The 14,424-nt window shown below is 42.8% G+C and overlaps 1 protein-coding gene across 1 annotated transcript in view; it reads left to right on the forward strand.

Moving 5' to 3' along the window:
* hmcn1 (hemicentin 1) overlaps nt 1–14,278 on the forward strand; it is a 76,014-nt gene extending 61,736 nt beyond the window's left edge. The window contains 36 exon segments of the mRNA XM_063891957.1: nt 25–166; nt 280–424; nt 623–750; nt 840–996; nt 1,185–1,306; nt 1,452–1,616; nt 2,013–2,120; nt 2,360–2,497; nt 2,585–2,719; nt 2,814–3,083; nt 3,394–3,584; nt 3,765–3,978; nt 4,117–4,251; nt 4,454–4,644; nt 4,802–4,883; nt 5,053–5,322; nt 5,531–5,701; nt 5,808–5,978; nt 6,642–6,812; nt 6,917–7,087; nt 7,176–7,346; nt 7,774–7,944; nt 8,031–8,177; nt 8,328–8,465; nt 8,634–8,755; nt 8,881–9,118; nt 9,322–9,384; nt 9,855–9,974; nt 10,067–10,201; nt 10,290–10,403; nt 10,543–10,668; nt 10,791–10,919; nt 11,968–12,324; nt 12,525–12,644; nt 12,733–12,859; nt 13,118–14,278. Coding sequence (XP_063748027.1) covers nt 25–166; nt 280–424; nt 623–750; nt 840–996; nt 1,185–1,306; nt 1,452–1,616; nt 2,013–2,120; nt 2,360–2,497; nt 2,585–2,719; nt 2,814–3,083; nt 3,394–3,584; nt 3,765–3,978; nt 4,117–4,251; nt 4,454–4,644; nt 4,802–4,883; nt 5,053–5,322; nt 5,531–5,701; nt 5,808–5,978; nt 6,642–6,812; nt 6,917–7,087; nt 7,176–7,346; nt 7,774–7,944; nt 8,031–8,177; nt 8,328–8,465; nt 8,634–8,755; nt 8,881–9,118; nt 9,322–9,384; nt 9,855–9,974; nt 10,067–10,201; nt 10,290–10,403; nt 10,543–10,668; nt 10,791–10,919; nt 11,968–12,324; nt 12,525–12,644; nt 12,733–12,859; nt 13,118–13,484 — 5,922 coding nt within the window. The 3' untranslated portion in view covers nt 13,485–14,278.
* The last annotated feature ends 146 nt before the right edge of the window (nt 14,279–14,424 follow it).

Raw genomic sequence — 14,424 nt, forward strand, 5'->3', positions numbered from 1 at the left:
AAACTATTGTCTGTCTTTGTGTAGGCCTCTGCCCGAGTGCGTATTCTGTCCAGTGGCCGCTACTTACAAATCAACATGGCTGAGCTCAACGACAGAGCTCAGTACACCTGTGTGGCAAGCAACATCGCTGGCAAGACCACGCGTCAGTTTAACCTGACTGTCAATGGTACAATTACATGTTTTATCTAAAACTATATCATGAGATACTGTGTATGCTTGCATATATAAAAGAGGAGCATTTTTATTTAACTATTTATTTCCGTAATTATTCCTCCTCAGTGGCCCCAACTATCAAGGAAGGCTCCCAGACCGTGTCAGTGCACATTGACAAGCCTGCAGTGCTTGAGTGTATTGTAAGTGGAGTGCCGCTGCCTCGTGTAACCTGGAGGAAACACGGTGCCATACTGGCAGGAAACAACCCCAGGTAAATCAAAATATATTATTATTATTATTTATTTTTCTCAATGAGCAATGTTTTCCTTGACCATTGCTGATGAACATTATATATGAATGGTTACAATGATAATAAATCCAGAAAGAAGGTTCAAATTTCTTAGGCACAACCTATTTATTGTCATTTTGGCGAAGCTGTACCTTACCCAGTTTGTACAAATATGTTCAGGTACACATTTTCAGAGGATGGGTCATTACACATCCACTCAGCCCAGGTGACAGACACTGGTCGCTACCTGTGTATGGCAACAAATCAGGCCGGGACCCAGCGCAAGAGAGTGGATCTGCAAGTATTTGGTGGGTGGTAAATCACATGAATACTTTTAAACCATCACCCAAAAGCACAGTCACCAGTAATTTTATTATCCTCCTTTTTCATCTTTCAGTCTCTCCCTCCATCGCTGACAGTCGTACCAATGTGACGGTTACAGTCAACGTTCAGACCACCCTGTCTTGCGAGGCCACAGGCATCCCCAAACCCACAGTCAGCTGGATAAAAAATGGTCGAATCATCAATACTGACCAGAACCAGAATATGTACAGGTTGATCCAGGTTTTTCTCCCTCTCTGTTTTTGTAACTCAGGATTAAAAACTCAGTAATACAAAAATGAGATGTAGTACCACACTAATATCGTATTTGCTTGACTTTTTCATTGCAAGATTCACTTTTTATAGGGGTGCACATGATAGTGAATGTTGTCTTTGATAATTAACTTTTTGTTATTTACAGATTGCTGTCATCAGGCTCCCTGGTAGTTATAGCACCAACAGTGGATGACACAGCAGTGTATGAATGTGTGGTTTCTAATGAGGCAGGGGAAGACTCCAGATCCATCAACCTCATTGTCCACGGTGAGCAATCTCTTAGAAATTGGACATTATTATTGTGTCCATTAATGTTGTGTCAATATGTGATTAAATTGATATTTTTGTCATAAACATTTTTGCATTTGTGATCAGATATTTTGCTAACATTGTTTACTGTATGTCCCATTAGTTCCACCATCTATAGCAGATGAACCCACAGAGCTGGTTGTGACCAGACTGTCCCCAGTGGTCATCGCCTGCACTGCATCTGGTGTCCCAAAGCCCACAATCCACTGGAGCAAAGATGGCTCGAAGCTTCCCAAAGAGGGACAAGGCTACAGCATCCTTCCTACAGGTCAGAATCAGAATAAATGTACTGTATATAGTATATGACTTTCCAAACTGCCAACAAGACTCTTAAATCTGCAGCAAACTAGAGTTACTAATGCTTTAGTTTTTAGTTCATTCTTCATCTGGTGTTAAGTTTTAGAAAGGCTTACAAGTAATTGTAAGATTACAAGTAATAATTGTGTGCTGTGTAATTACTTGTTGTGATTAATTTACTAGCTTTATTAAATGGGTTTATTGTGTGTGTGTGTGTGTGTGTGTGTGTGTGTGTGTGTGTGTGTGTGTGTGTGTGTGTGTGTGTGTGTGTGTGTGTGTGTGTGTGTGTGTGTGTGTGTGTGTGTGTGTGTGTGTGTGTGTGTGTGTGTGTGTGTGTGTGTGTGTGTGTGTGTGTGTGTGTGCTCAGGTCCAGTAGAAATAACCTCAGCTGAGCTCAGTCATGCAGGACGCTACTCATGCACAGCCAAGAATGCTGCAGGCTCCACCCACCGCCATGTGCAGCTCACAGTGCAAGGTAAGAACATCCTGAGGACCAATTGATCAAGAAAGAAACTGCTGTCTGGAGGCTGAAAAGAGAGCAGCAAACCAAAAATATTCATTGTTTAAAGCTGTTGCCCATGTCATAGTTGTGTTGAGGTAAAATTATCCAATGTGAATATTATATTAAGCTATAACGGCTGTGTGATCGTGTTGTGATTTTACTTTATTATTGTGATCTTTCTGAGAATCCGTCTATCCCATTCCTCTCCTCAGAGCTCCCAGTGATCCAGTCTCATCCCTCCACTCTGGATGTGATTCTGAACAACCCCATCACTCTGCCCTGCAGGGCCACAGGCGCACCCAGACCAACCATCACCTGGCAGAAGGAGGGCATCAATATACCCACCTCAGGTAATTACTCCTGTCTACATGTACAGTATGTGTGTGCCAGCAATCATAAGTAATCAGTCATAACAGCCTGCCCTTGATTTATGCCAGGTGGAAGCTTCACAGTCCTGCCGAATGGAAGTCTTCAGATCACTAAGGCCTCTGTGTCAGACTCCGGGACATACATATGTGTGGCTCAAAACCCTGCAGGCACTGCGCTGGGCAAGACCAAACTCAGAGTACAAGGTAGGGGACACATTCAAGTAAAATCCACTCTAGTTAATCAGTTACTATTAAAAATGTTTTGACTTCATATGGTATTTCTCTCTGTGTCCTGCAGTTCCTCCAGTGATCAGCTCAGAGACTGAAGAGTACTTGGCACCTGTGGACTCCTCTGTGACATTACACTGCCAAGCAGAGGGCTCACCTCCCCCCTCCGTCACATGGCATAAAGATGGGCAGCCGTTGCATGAATCTGTTCGGCAAAGGGTGCTCAGTTCGGGATCCCTGCAGATCGCCTTCATCCAGCCAAGTGATACTGGACGATACACTTGCACTGCTGCCAATGCAGCAGGCACCGTTAGCCATGGGATGAGCCTCACTGTACACAGTAAGTTTCCATTGTTGTAGTTTTTTTAACCACATCACTGTGGTTTAAAATACTGATGTAAATGTGTTTACTTCTGACTGGAAGTTGCAAGTTGCAAAGTGTAGTTTTCAGTTCCACAATGCTTTCCACAAATGTACTCTGGTGTACTGCATTTTTCTTCTTATGCCATTAAGTGGTCAAGCCAATTTGCTTCACAATGTTAAATGTAGTTTACAGGGCATTCGGGGCTGCCAATTATCCTTGCGAGTGTATGTTTATACCAAATATACACTATCTTTATAATTTGAATGTGACAATGACTTCTTTGTAGTCCCCCCTTCCATTCGTGGTGGAGAGCTGGAGGTAGCGGTGGTGGAAAACAGTCAGGCTCAGCTGGTGTGTGTGGTGGAGGGGGTTCCTCAGCCAAGCTTGACCTGGGAGAAGGACGGTAATCCTCTCAGTGAAAGCACAGGGGAGTATACAATCCTGCCCTCTGGAGAACTAGTCATAGACATTGTTCAGGTAGGAAAAATATTTTTTAATAATTGTTCTATCTATTTGTTGACATGGGAACATTTCTAGAAAGGGAACTTGGCACGTATTGACTTTATCTTAGGTGACTTGTCCTGCAGCAAAAAGATGCATTTAAAGATAGTTTTCTGCTTGCTCACACTCTCCTCCTCTCCCCTCCCTTTAAACTAGCCTGACGATGCAGGCAGTTATACATGTGTTGCCACAAATGTGGTCGGACAGGACAGTCAGACAACGACCCTGTCCGTCCAGACTCACCCCGTCTTCACTGAGCTGCCCGGGGATGTGGCCCTCAACAAGGGAGAGCACCTAATACTGGCCTGTGGAGCCAATGGCATCCCTCCTCCCAAAATCACATGGGCCTTTAACAACAACATCATCCCAGGTATGTAGCAAATTCCCAATTGATGATTTTTTGAGCTTTTATATAAACAAAAAAAAACAATATGCTACAAAATGCACAAGAGAATGCCATATTTATGGTCATTCATTGTCCTTTACCCCCCGTCTGTTAATGCTTTAGTTCACTACGACCACATGAACGGCCACAGTGAGATGCTGATAGAGCGAGTGAGCAAAGACGACTCTGGCACCTACACCTGTGTGGCAGAAAACAGCGTAGGGACCATCAAGTCTCTGGCCTTCGTATATGTCAAAGGTAAAACCACACTGATGATGAGTTTATTTCCCTCAAAATCATTTTACTTATGAAACTAATCATAAATGACAATATATTATAACACCGTTGTTTTTCTCACAAATGTCTTTATAGTAGCAGGTGAATTGTTAACATTGAACCCACAACTCAATCGTCATCAAGCGATGTGTTCATAATGTTAAAGTCTTCTGTCTGTCTCCAGAGCCTCCTATTATTGATGGGGACCTTCACTCCAACCGTATTGAACCTCTGGGTAGAAATGCCATCCTGAACTGTGAGGTCCGGGGAGATCCCCTGCCCACCATCCACTGGAGCAAAGGTGGAATAAACATCCCGATCAGTAACCGCATCCGACAGCTGGACAACGGCTCCCTGGCCATCTATGGAACAGTGGTATGAAAACACATGAGATGAGAGTATGAGTGCTCTGGTAGCGCCGTGGTCTTGTATATCATAAACACATAACATATATTTTTAATTAGGGTTACAACATTTTGAAACATTTATAAACTTGATCAGATAGATTCTTAACTGTGTTTTACACCTTCAGAGTGAAGATGCAGGCAACTACATGTGTGTGGCAACAAATGATGCTGGGGTGGTGGAGAGAAGTGTCACACTTACTCTGCAAAGTAAGTATCTATCTTAACTCAGTCAGTTCAGAGACAACATGGGAGAATTGTGCTAACCTAAAAGAGAACTCCAGTGATTTAATATTGCACCATCAGGGTTGTTGTTGATTTGTGAAATCAGCCTATTCTCCATTAAATGTTTCATCATATGGATCTGCCCTTCTTTCAGGTGCACCAAGCATCATAGTGGAGCCGGTGGATACAGTGGTGGATGCTGGCAGCACAGTTGTGCTCAACTGTCAGGCGGAGGGTGAGCCTAGCCCCATGATAGAGTGGTCCCGTCAGGCGCGCCCTCTGCTGGGCCACGACCGCTTCTCCCCCCTGTCCAACAGCTCCCTCAGGATCAGCAGTGCCCAAAAGGAAGACACTGCTGAATATGAGTGTGTGGCCAGAAACCTGCTGGGATCCGTGCTGGTCAGGGTCACACTGACTGTACGAGGTGAGCAGGACATTGTGGAGGATTCTTTTGGGTTGTGCCAACTTTTTTGAGTCAAGGTTCATAGTGAAACTCATCAGAACTAGATACTGTATGTTAGCCAGATATGAGTACACACATAACATTTTTACTCTGTTTTGTGATGCTCTAATTGTAATTACTAAATCAACCAAATGTCTGATGAGATGTTGTGTAATCATGCAATTTCCAGTTCATGGAGGCTACTCAGAGTGGGCAGAGTGGGGTCCTTGCAGTGTGTCCTGTGGTGTCGGGTCCCAGAAGAGGCTGAGACAGTGTAACAATCCTCGGCCTGCTAATGGAGGGCGTCACTGCCCCGGATCAGACTCAGAGACACGCAGTTGTCAGGGAAAGCCCTGTCCAGGTGAGCGTGCCTTAAATACAGTACGTCAGAGGATTCTTCCTGAGTACTGAAGTAAAGGTCAAAGGGCCCATGTGGTAACAAAATCGTAATGTTTGTTACTCTTCAGTGGATGGTAACTGGTCAGAGTGGTCTCTCTGGGAGGAGTGCTCACGCACCTGTGGGCAGGGCAACAGAACGAGGGTCCGGACCTGCAGTAACCCTTCAGTTCAGCATGGAGGCAGGCACTGTGAGGGGAAGGCAGTGGAGGTCATCATGTGCCGTGTCAGACCTTGTCCAGGTGAGAGAAAAAATACCTCTTCTGTAAATGTAGCAATAATAATATAAAATAAATAGGTAGTTTGAGAAGGAACAAATGGCAGGAATGCTTTTACTCTCAAAATGTTTTCCCATACAAACTGCTGAAATGTAATATTTGTGTAGCATTACCTTTTTCTTCAACTTCTAAATCCTAAAGTCAGTGCTTGATTTGAATATATATTTTTTCAATAATACTTATCTTGTTTAACTGCCTATATTTCGATTAAGATTGTAAAGCTTTGTTCTAGGTTTTAATATTTGCTTTAAATTGCACAAGGTCTCAGAGGCCTATGATCCATTATGACGGATCATAGGTCATCAAGAACGAAGGAATTATTCACATCCTTTACTCAGGTAAAAGTAACATTACCGCAGTGTAAAATGTGTCCTTCTTTATGTCAAATCACTCGGATATAATCAACAAAACAATTCTAAAATATTGGTCCTGTGAGTGTTATATTAGTATATATTATATTACTCATATAGCATTGCTGATACCTATAGCTGTCAAATCATCTAACAAATATTAAAACATTTAATTTAACTGCAGTACTTAAAGAAAGATTGTTACTTTCTTCCATTGAGCTGAATATAGACATGTTTGTATGTCTATAAAGACTGTCTGTCCGGTACACACCTGCAGTTTCAGGTCACTGGGGGTCTTGGTTGCCATGGAGCCCATGCAGTGAGACTTGTGGTAAAGGTATACAGTCCAGAATCCGCCTGTGCAACAATCCTCCTCCAGCATTTGATGGGCCGCAGTGTGAGGGCACAGACCAGGAAACACAATTTTGCAAGGAAAAACCATGTCCTGGTGAGGGCTCAGAGATCTAACTTTATGATAAAATCAGATTAAAAGAGAGTTCAACATTAATATAAACTGACTGATGCTACTGCTTCTTGTATTTTGCTCTCCAGTGGATGGGAAGTGGTCATCCTGGGTGAGCTGGGGAGCCTGCAGTGTGTCATGTGGAGGTGGGACCAGACAGAGGACACGCCTCTGTGCCAGCCCCGCCCCTCAGCATGGTGGCAGGCAGTGTGAAGGCAACGACGTCCAGATCGACTTCTGCAACAGTGACCCCTGCCCCGGTCAGTCAAATGAACTTAACTGCTCATTTGGTTTAACTCCTGGAATTCCTTTTCTGTCTCTTACATATTTTCACTTTCTGTCTCTCAGTCAACGGTAACTGGGGTCCATGGAGTAGCTGGGGTAGCTGCAGCAAGACATGCAATGGAGGTCAGATGAGGCGCTACAGGACATGTGAAAACCCTAGACCTGCCAATGGTGGGCGAGCGTGTGCAGGTGCAGACTCACAGATACAGAGATGCAGCACGGCCAACTGTCCTGGTGAGTCAGCATGTTTAAGAAGGTGTAAGTGTTCTAAAGGATAAAGGTTGAGAAGCTCCTTTCGGTCCATAAAATCCTCTTTGAATGAGAAGTGATCTAAATAAAAAAAACGTGTTTTTGCATTACACATTGAATTGACTGAGTAAAAATGGTTGTATCTTGTTTCTGTCTGTTAAAGCCTAAACAGCATTGTATTACTACACTGGGCAAGTATGAAACGCCTTTTTTTATTGGATTGTCGTCCACCTTCTATTTCTTGGGAATATTGTGATAAAAATATCTATGAATTTTCCATTAAAAAACTAAATCTTTTTGGATCAAACGGTGTGTGGTGTAAGAATATACTCTGCCGTTATGTCTGTTTTTTGGATGATTTAGTCAGTTAGTGTGTATAGTGATTTTATGTTTTTTGGATATGTCAATGCAGTTGATGGTAACTGGGGCTCATGGCAGCCATGGGGAGATTGCTCTACTTCCTGTGGGGGCGGAGAGAGGAAGCGTGTCCGTCTCTGTAACAGTCCATCTTCAAGCAACGGTGGTCGGCTGTGTCCAGGAGACCCCTCTCAGCTGTCCAAATGCAGCAGTCAGGCCTGCCCAGGTGAGCCATTTTAGTGAATATATATATTGCATATGTTTGCAGACGAGTGAAACACACAGCTTACGTATTTCTTTTCTTTATGCCAGGTGGACCACAGAAAGCACGAGGGAGCATCATAGGGAACATCAACAATATTGAATTTGGCATTGCCATCCTCAATGCCACCATCACGAACAGCAAGTCTGGAGAGAGAATCATCAAGGCCACTATTACTAATGTACCAAGGACATTAGGTCAGTTTTCCAATATTTTGATTTGTCTAAATATTCTACTTTGAGGTGAGATGCATCTAATAACAATGCCTTCATGCAACCAAGTGCACCTTAAATTGTTCATTTGAACCTTTTCAAAATATGTTATAATTCTTCTGCTTTTATTTCAAGGTCCTGCAATGAGAAAGCTCATCTCGATCCTGAACCCTGTTTACTGGGCCACTGCAAAGGAAGTGGGAGAGGCTGTCAATGGCTACACACTAACAGGAAGCATCTTTAGGAGAGAGACACAAGTGGAATTTGCCACAGGTAAGAATAAACAGATCTCATTGTGTTTGAATTCATGCTACAATTTAAGCTATTTATACAAGTACCAATTCGTGGTTAAATTTGCTTGCTGTGGACTGGTGATTTTGGATTTGTAATTATGTTGTTATGGGGAAATCCTTGAAAGTATCTGTTTTGTAATCTTGGTAGGTGAGATCCTGAGGATGACCCACATTGTCAGAGGCCTGGACTCAGATGGAGTGTTGTTACTGGACATTGTTGTGAACGGACACATCCTGCAACTACCTTCACACGCTGACATCAGCATCAAGGTAAATAAATAAGCTGTGGCCCTGTAACCCCTGTCGGTATAGGCCCTAAAAAAGGTTTTGTTTATCTTAGCTACACAATGTAAATCTACCTTAAATATGCCTCAAGTGTACACTTTCTGACTCAGGACTACACAGAGGATTACATCCAGACGGGCCCTGGCCAGCTGTATGCTCAGTCCACCCGCATGTTCAGCATCGACCGAGAGAGTGTGCCCTACTCCTGGAACCACACGATCACCTATGACCAGTCCAAGGGCAAGATGCCTTTCCTCGTAGAGACGCTGCATGCTACAGCCATCGGAGCTCACTACTACCCTCTGGAGGAAATGTTGGAATATAGCATCCAAGCTAGTATTGCTAAGGGTGAGAATTATGGTCTGTAAAAGGTCCTATTGTAAAAATAATATTTTCGCTATCGGTGAGAAATGGAGTGAACAATTTATATTAGACTCTTTTTTACATTGGATGCTTTTTCCAGTCCAACTTTTATATCTGATCTGCCTTTTTAGTTCCTGCCATGTTTTTGTCTCAACTGTAATACAAATTTACCTGAAACATTATTTCAGGAGATCGCAGTAACCAGTGTCCTCAGGGTTTCACGTTAGTGTCTGCCGAGCCCTTCTGTGCAGGTAATGTTTATCACAACACTCAGAGACAATCAACAACATTGTAGTACATTTATGGTTTAAAAACAATGATATTTCACGGAAAAGTCTATTAAAAACTCACATTGTGGTAATTAAAGAACCTTTTAAATCATTTTAGTGCTTATCCAAACTTGTGTTGCAAAACTTTCCCATTGTATGCTAAATCCTTAGTGTGTTATGATTAGAAAATGTATTACCTTTTTGACAATAGATCTCGGTTTATAAAATGATTTTAATCTTCTTAAATGTGAATATTTTCTGGTGTCTTTACTCCTTAATTACAGTAAATAATAATTGTTGAGACGTTTTTTTTCTTGGGCTTTTGTTTTTTAATCTGACATTTTTAACAGTTTTTAGACATTTACATGCACCAAAACAACTAATCAATTAAGTGAAGTTAATCAACACATCTAGTCAAGTTTTGTTCTTTAAATGTAAATTATGTGCTGCAGATGAGAATGAGTGTGAGGTTGGGAACCCATGTTCTCATGCTTGCCACAACGCCATGGGCACATACTACTGTTCGTGTCCCCGGGGCCTGACAATCTCAGCTGACGGCAGGACTTGTCAGGGTAAACAGCTCACCTCTGATTAAGTACTGCCTGCATGATTATTGCCCACAAAGATTATTGTTTTTATAATTTCCTAACCTTAATTCTCATAGACATTGATGAGTGTTCACTGGACGCAAACGTGTGCCATGATGGACAGGACTGTGAGAACACCATCGGCTCCTACCGATGTGTCATGCGCTGTGGGCGGGGCTTCAGGAGAACTGCTGATGGTCTCAGCTGCACCGGTACATGAAATATATGAATAGATAAAGTTACCATTAGTTATGAGTGATGCTAAAGTTTAGCTTTACAATTGTCTTTGCTGTTGCTAAGATGTAAACGAGTGCCAGGAGTCCAATCCGTGCAATCAACACTGTCTGAACACGATCGGTAGCTACAGATGCGCCTGCGAGCCGGGCTTCCAACTCAGAAACAGACGCTGTATAGGTGAGAAATATAATTCATCTGTATTATTAATTAAAAAGTAATACTGTTTTTGGACTTTTTGTATAATACATTACTTGAATAAATACAGTCACATCATTTGCTTTAAGAAACCTTGACCTCCTCTCTCCGATCACTGCAGATATAAATGAGTGCAGACAGAGGGTTTGTCGTTCAGATCAGCAGTGTAAAAACACGCGGGGGGGTTACACCTGTATTGACCTGTGCCCCAATGGTATGACTAAAGGCGGCAATGGGACATGTGTAGGTGAGTACTTCCAAACATACATTATTCCTTGTTAAGCCAGTCGGCATCTGCTAAAGTACATTATGTAATAAAGTACAGACAGGGAGAGATTATGATTAACTCCTGTGTCCTTTGCGCTGTAGACATCGATGAGTGCAGAGATGGCACACATCAATGCAGATACAATCAGATCTGTGAGAATACCAGAGGCAGCTACCACTGCACCTGTCCACGTGGTTACAGATCTCAGGGAGTGGGGCGGCCCTGCATCGGTATGTACATCCTTAATGCTTCTCATAAACATAACAAGACATGAATCCAATTTTATTACATTCAAAGGGCTTTATTTCCTCAGGCAGGTGATACTTCCACTTGCCAAGCCATACAGCATGTTGAGCAATGAAAAATTGTGGAAATAAATGTGCACTGCTATTCCCTTACACCTCCCATCAGCTTGCTTGTTTCTGCCATCATACTTATATCTTTGTGTCAGTGACTCATTCTTTAATAACTCTGCTCTTATCTGCAACCTCGCTCGGACATTATCTTCTGCCATTGCCCGCTTGCATCTCTAAAATGCTACTGGTTAAACCGCTGACCTACTCATGACATTAAATACCCTGCAAAGATTTGATGCCTGGTATCAGGTCTCCTATGTTGAAGCTACATCTGCTTACCTACACTGTCAGATAGGAGAGAAAGAAAGCATAGGAACGTAGCACAGAGGATAGGAAACTGAAAATAAATGTCTACTTTTACACATCAACCATAGAAAGACCAGCACCATGACCTCTGCTTCGTCTATCACTCTGTGTCCTTTCCCTCTCCTTCAATCTTCAAACTATCCTCTTTATGTCTGGATCTGGCTATTTCCTGTAGTTGCTTCGTAATGGCACACATTTACTGTTTCCCTCGTGACATCATTAACATTGTACTCTGAGGTCTGTCTTTGTGAAGAATTAATCTGGCATGAATTGGATTTCATAACTAGATTCAAAGTAGCATTTAAAGTTATGATCTTTAAAGTTTTTATTTGAAATGAGAGGAAATTATATCTATTTCTCATTCAAACACGAAGAATGTTTTTATAGTCTCAATACATTTCTGTCTTAGGGACATGAACATGTATTGTTGTACAGTGGGGTAATTGACATATACCCTTTTTTTCCCCCATCTCCCTCCTCTATTTTCATGGCCTGCACCACCTCATCTTTACATTCCTAAAATCACCTTTATTTTTGTGCACTTCTTTCTCCTCTTTTTCTATCACTTTGTCCTTTGGTCTTTTCCTTCTGCTGGTCTTTTTTGTGCTGAGGGCAGACATAAATGAGTGCGAGCGGCTACCACAGCCCTGTGCCCACCAATGCCTCAACACGCCTGGCAGCTTCAAGTGCACCTGCCCGCCAGGGCGCCACCTGCTGGGGGATGGCAAATCCTGTGCCGGCCTGGAGCGTCTGCCCAGCTTTGAAAGTTATTCATTCGGCTACCGAGCGTCACAATCCTCTCCTGAACACAACTCCTACCAGCGACTGTACCACAACTTGGCCTCTCAGAGCTTCCACTCCTACGCCGCCACCTCAAGGGGGCGCGACAGGAGCCGCAGAGAGAATCATTCCTCACAGCAGGGCTCCCTCGCTTGTCTGCAGGGGTTTGAATCCAGGGGGGGCTCCTGCTTAGGTAACAATGTAGGACAGGCAGGATTGAGATGAGGAAAATTGTTTGCAGAAAAACTCTGTGCTTTGCTGCTTGAGGGTTTGCTGTGATTTGGGGATTGTGGGCTTTAAAAAAGTGCCTTCATTCGGCGTTTATGATCTCTCCTTTTACCTCTATAATTCTGTGGTTGTTTGTGTGTTTACATGTATGTGTGACATCAAAAGACATCAATGAGTGTGAGGTGAGGGACGCCTGTCAGCATGAGTGTATGAACACACCGGGGAGCCACAGGTGTCTCTGTCCCGCTGGTTACCGCCTCATGACCAACGGCAAGACGTGTCAGGGTGAGAAAAACCAGCTACTGTTTCTCCACCATTACATTTTATTATAGCTGGTACTTTCATCATGATAAGCTGTTTGCTGTTTCTACAGATGTAGATGAGTGCCTGGAGGATAACATCCAGTGTGGGGTAAACCAGATGTGCTTCAACATGAGAGGAAGTTTCCAATGTATCGACACACCCTGTCCACCAAACTACCAGAGGGATCCAGCCACAGGGTAAACCTCCACGGAAACACACTCAATTAGGATTAACCCACAATATATCAAGTGTGAACACAGGCTAAAAAGATCAGTTCAATCTTGTCAAGATTATGATTTTCCTGTACATAGTGATATATATAAATCCAGGATGGACACTTGCAGTCTCCCTTTAAAAATGCAGTTCTCATCCATCTTTCTTCTGACAAAATGTATTATTATTTTTTTGTTGGCACAATATACTCGACTCAATGCTGCTGTGTATGTTGTGTCCAGGTTTTGCCTGAAGAACTGCCCTCCTAATGACCTGGAGTGTGCCTTGAGCCCTTACGCCCTGGAATACAAGCTGCTGTCTCTTCCCTTTGGCATCGCAGCAAACCAGGACCTCATCAGGCTGGTGGCCTACACACAGGACGGAGTGATGCACCCCAGGACGACCTTCCTCGTGGTGGACGAGGACGTCACGTTACCTTTTGCCCTGCGAGACGAGAACCTGAAAGGAGTGCTGTTCACAATACAGGCGCTCCGAGAGCCCCACACATATCGAATGAAGGTCCGGGCCCTCTCCTACAGCGCAGACGGAGGAATCGAGTACCAGACAACCTTCATCGTCTACATCGCCGTCTCTGCATACCCCTACTGAGAGCACTTTAAATGAAGGCAGACAAAGGTGCGGTGCATTGCATCCTAAATAAGTGAGTGGGTATGTTTTTTTAAAAAGCAGCCACATCAGTAAACAAACTGAAAAACTCTCAATGTGAGCTGCCATTGAGTGCATACAGCCCTGAAGTCATGAGGAGGTAGATTTAAGGTGGATACAACACAAGCCACAGGAGGGTAACAGGTGACTTCTAAAATTAAACTGGCTATTTATTGGCTCTAATCCCAGGAATCCAAACCTCAGTCTATCAGGACTTTTGCAGTGAAATGTTTGATATGTTGCCTTGTTATTTTCCCTGCCCCTTCAGATTTATTTATAAGATCAACAAGATTGTGTTCCATAAAGCGGAAGCATTCATCGATGAACTCATCATAGTCGATATCAACCCTACTCAACAAATATTAGCTAGCCTTTTATTTACATCTACCTACTATTAACTTATTGGGAAGTGCTTGATTTAGAAAAATGGGCAGTTCCCTTATCTGTTTAGCCCTTCTGTCATTTATCACCAAAGTGGAATTTTGACTTTTCAGATACGGTGATAGAAAACTTGTTTGATATTCTACATCCTCAGGTAGCCTAGTAAATAGAAACCCTATCTTATCATTACACTGATGACATCATCAATGTGCCATAAACTGCTCCATCCAAAAGTTCATATCAAGATGTATTTTATTTTTATGACCTGTACATAGTGTTTTTTTTTTCTCATAATGTATTGCAATACTGTACTTATTGGATCCATTTTGTAATAAAAATGTAATAAATGAATATACACTGAAAACGAGCATTCTGTGTGTCTGCAGCACTACTGCATAAAACAACCCTTATCCTTTATAAAGCACTTCACATCCGCCTGCATCAAGCTTATGAGAATTACATTGCAGAATAAGAGCAAACTTTAAAAAAATAAGTCATTCAT

The sequence above is a fragment of the Eleginops maclovinus genome, chromosome 9, assembly GCF_036324505.1.
Source record: "Eleginops maclovinus isolate JMC-PN-2008 ecotype Puerto Natales chromosome 9, JC_Emac_rtc_rv5, whole genome shotgun sequence".
NCBI classification, from domain to species: Eukaryota; Metazoa; Chordata; class Actinopteri; order Perciformes; family Eleginopidae; genus Eleginops; species Eleginops maclovinus.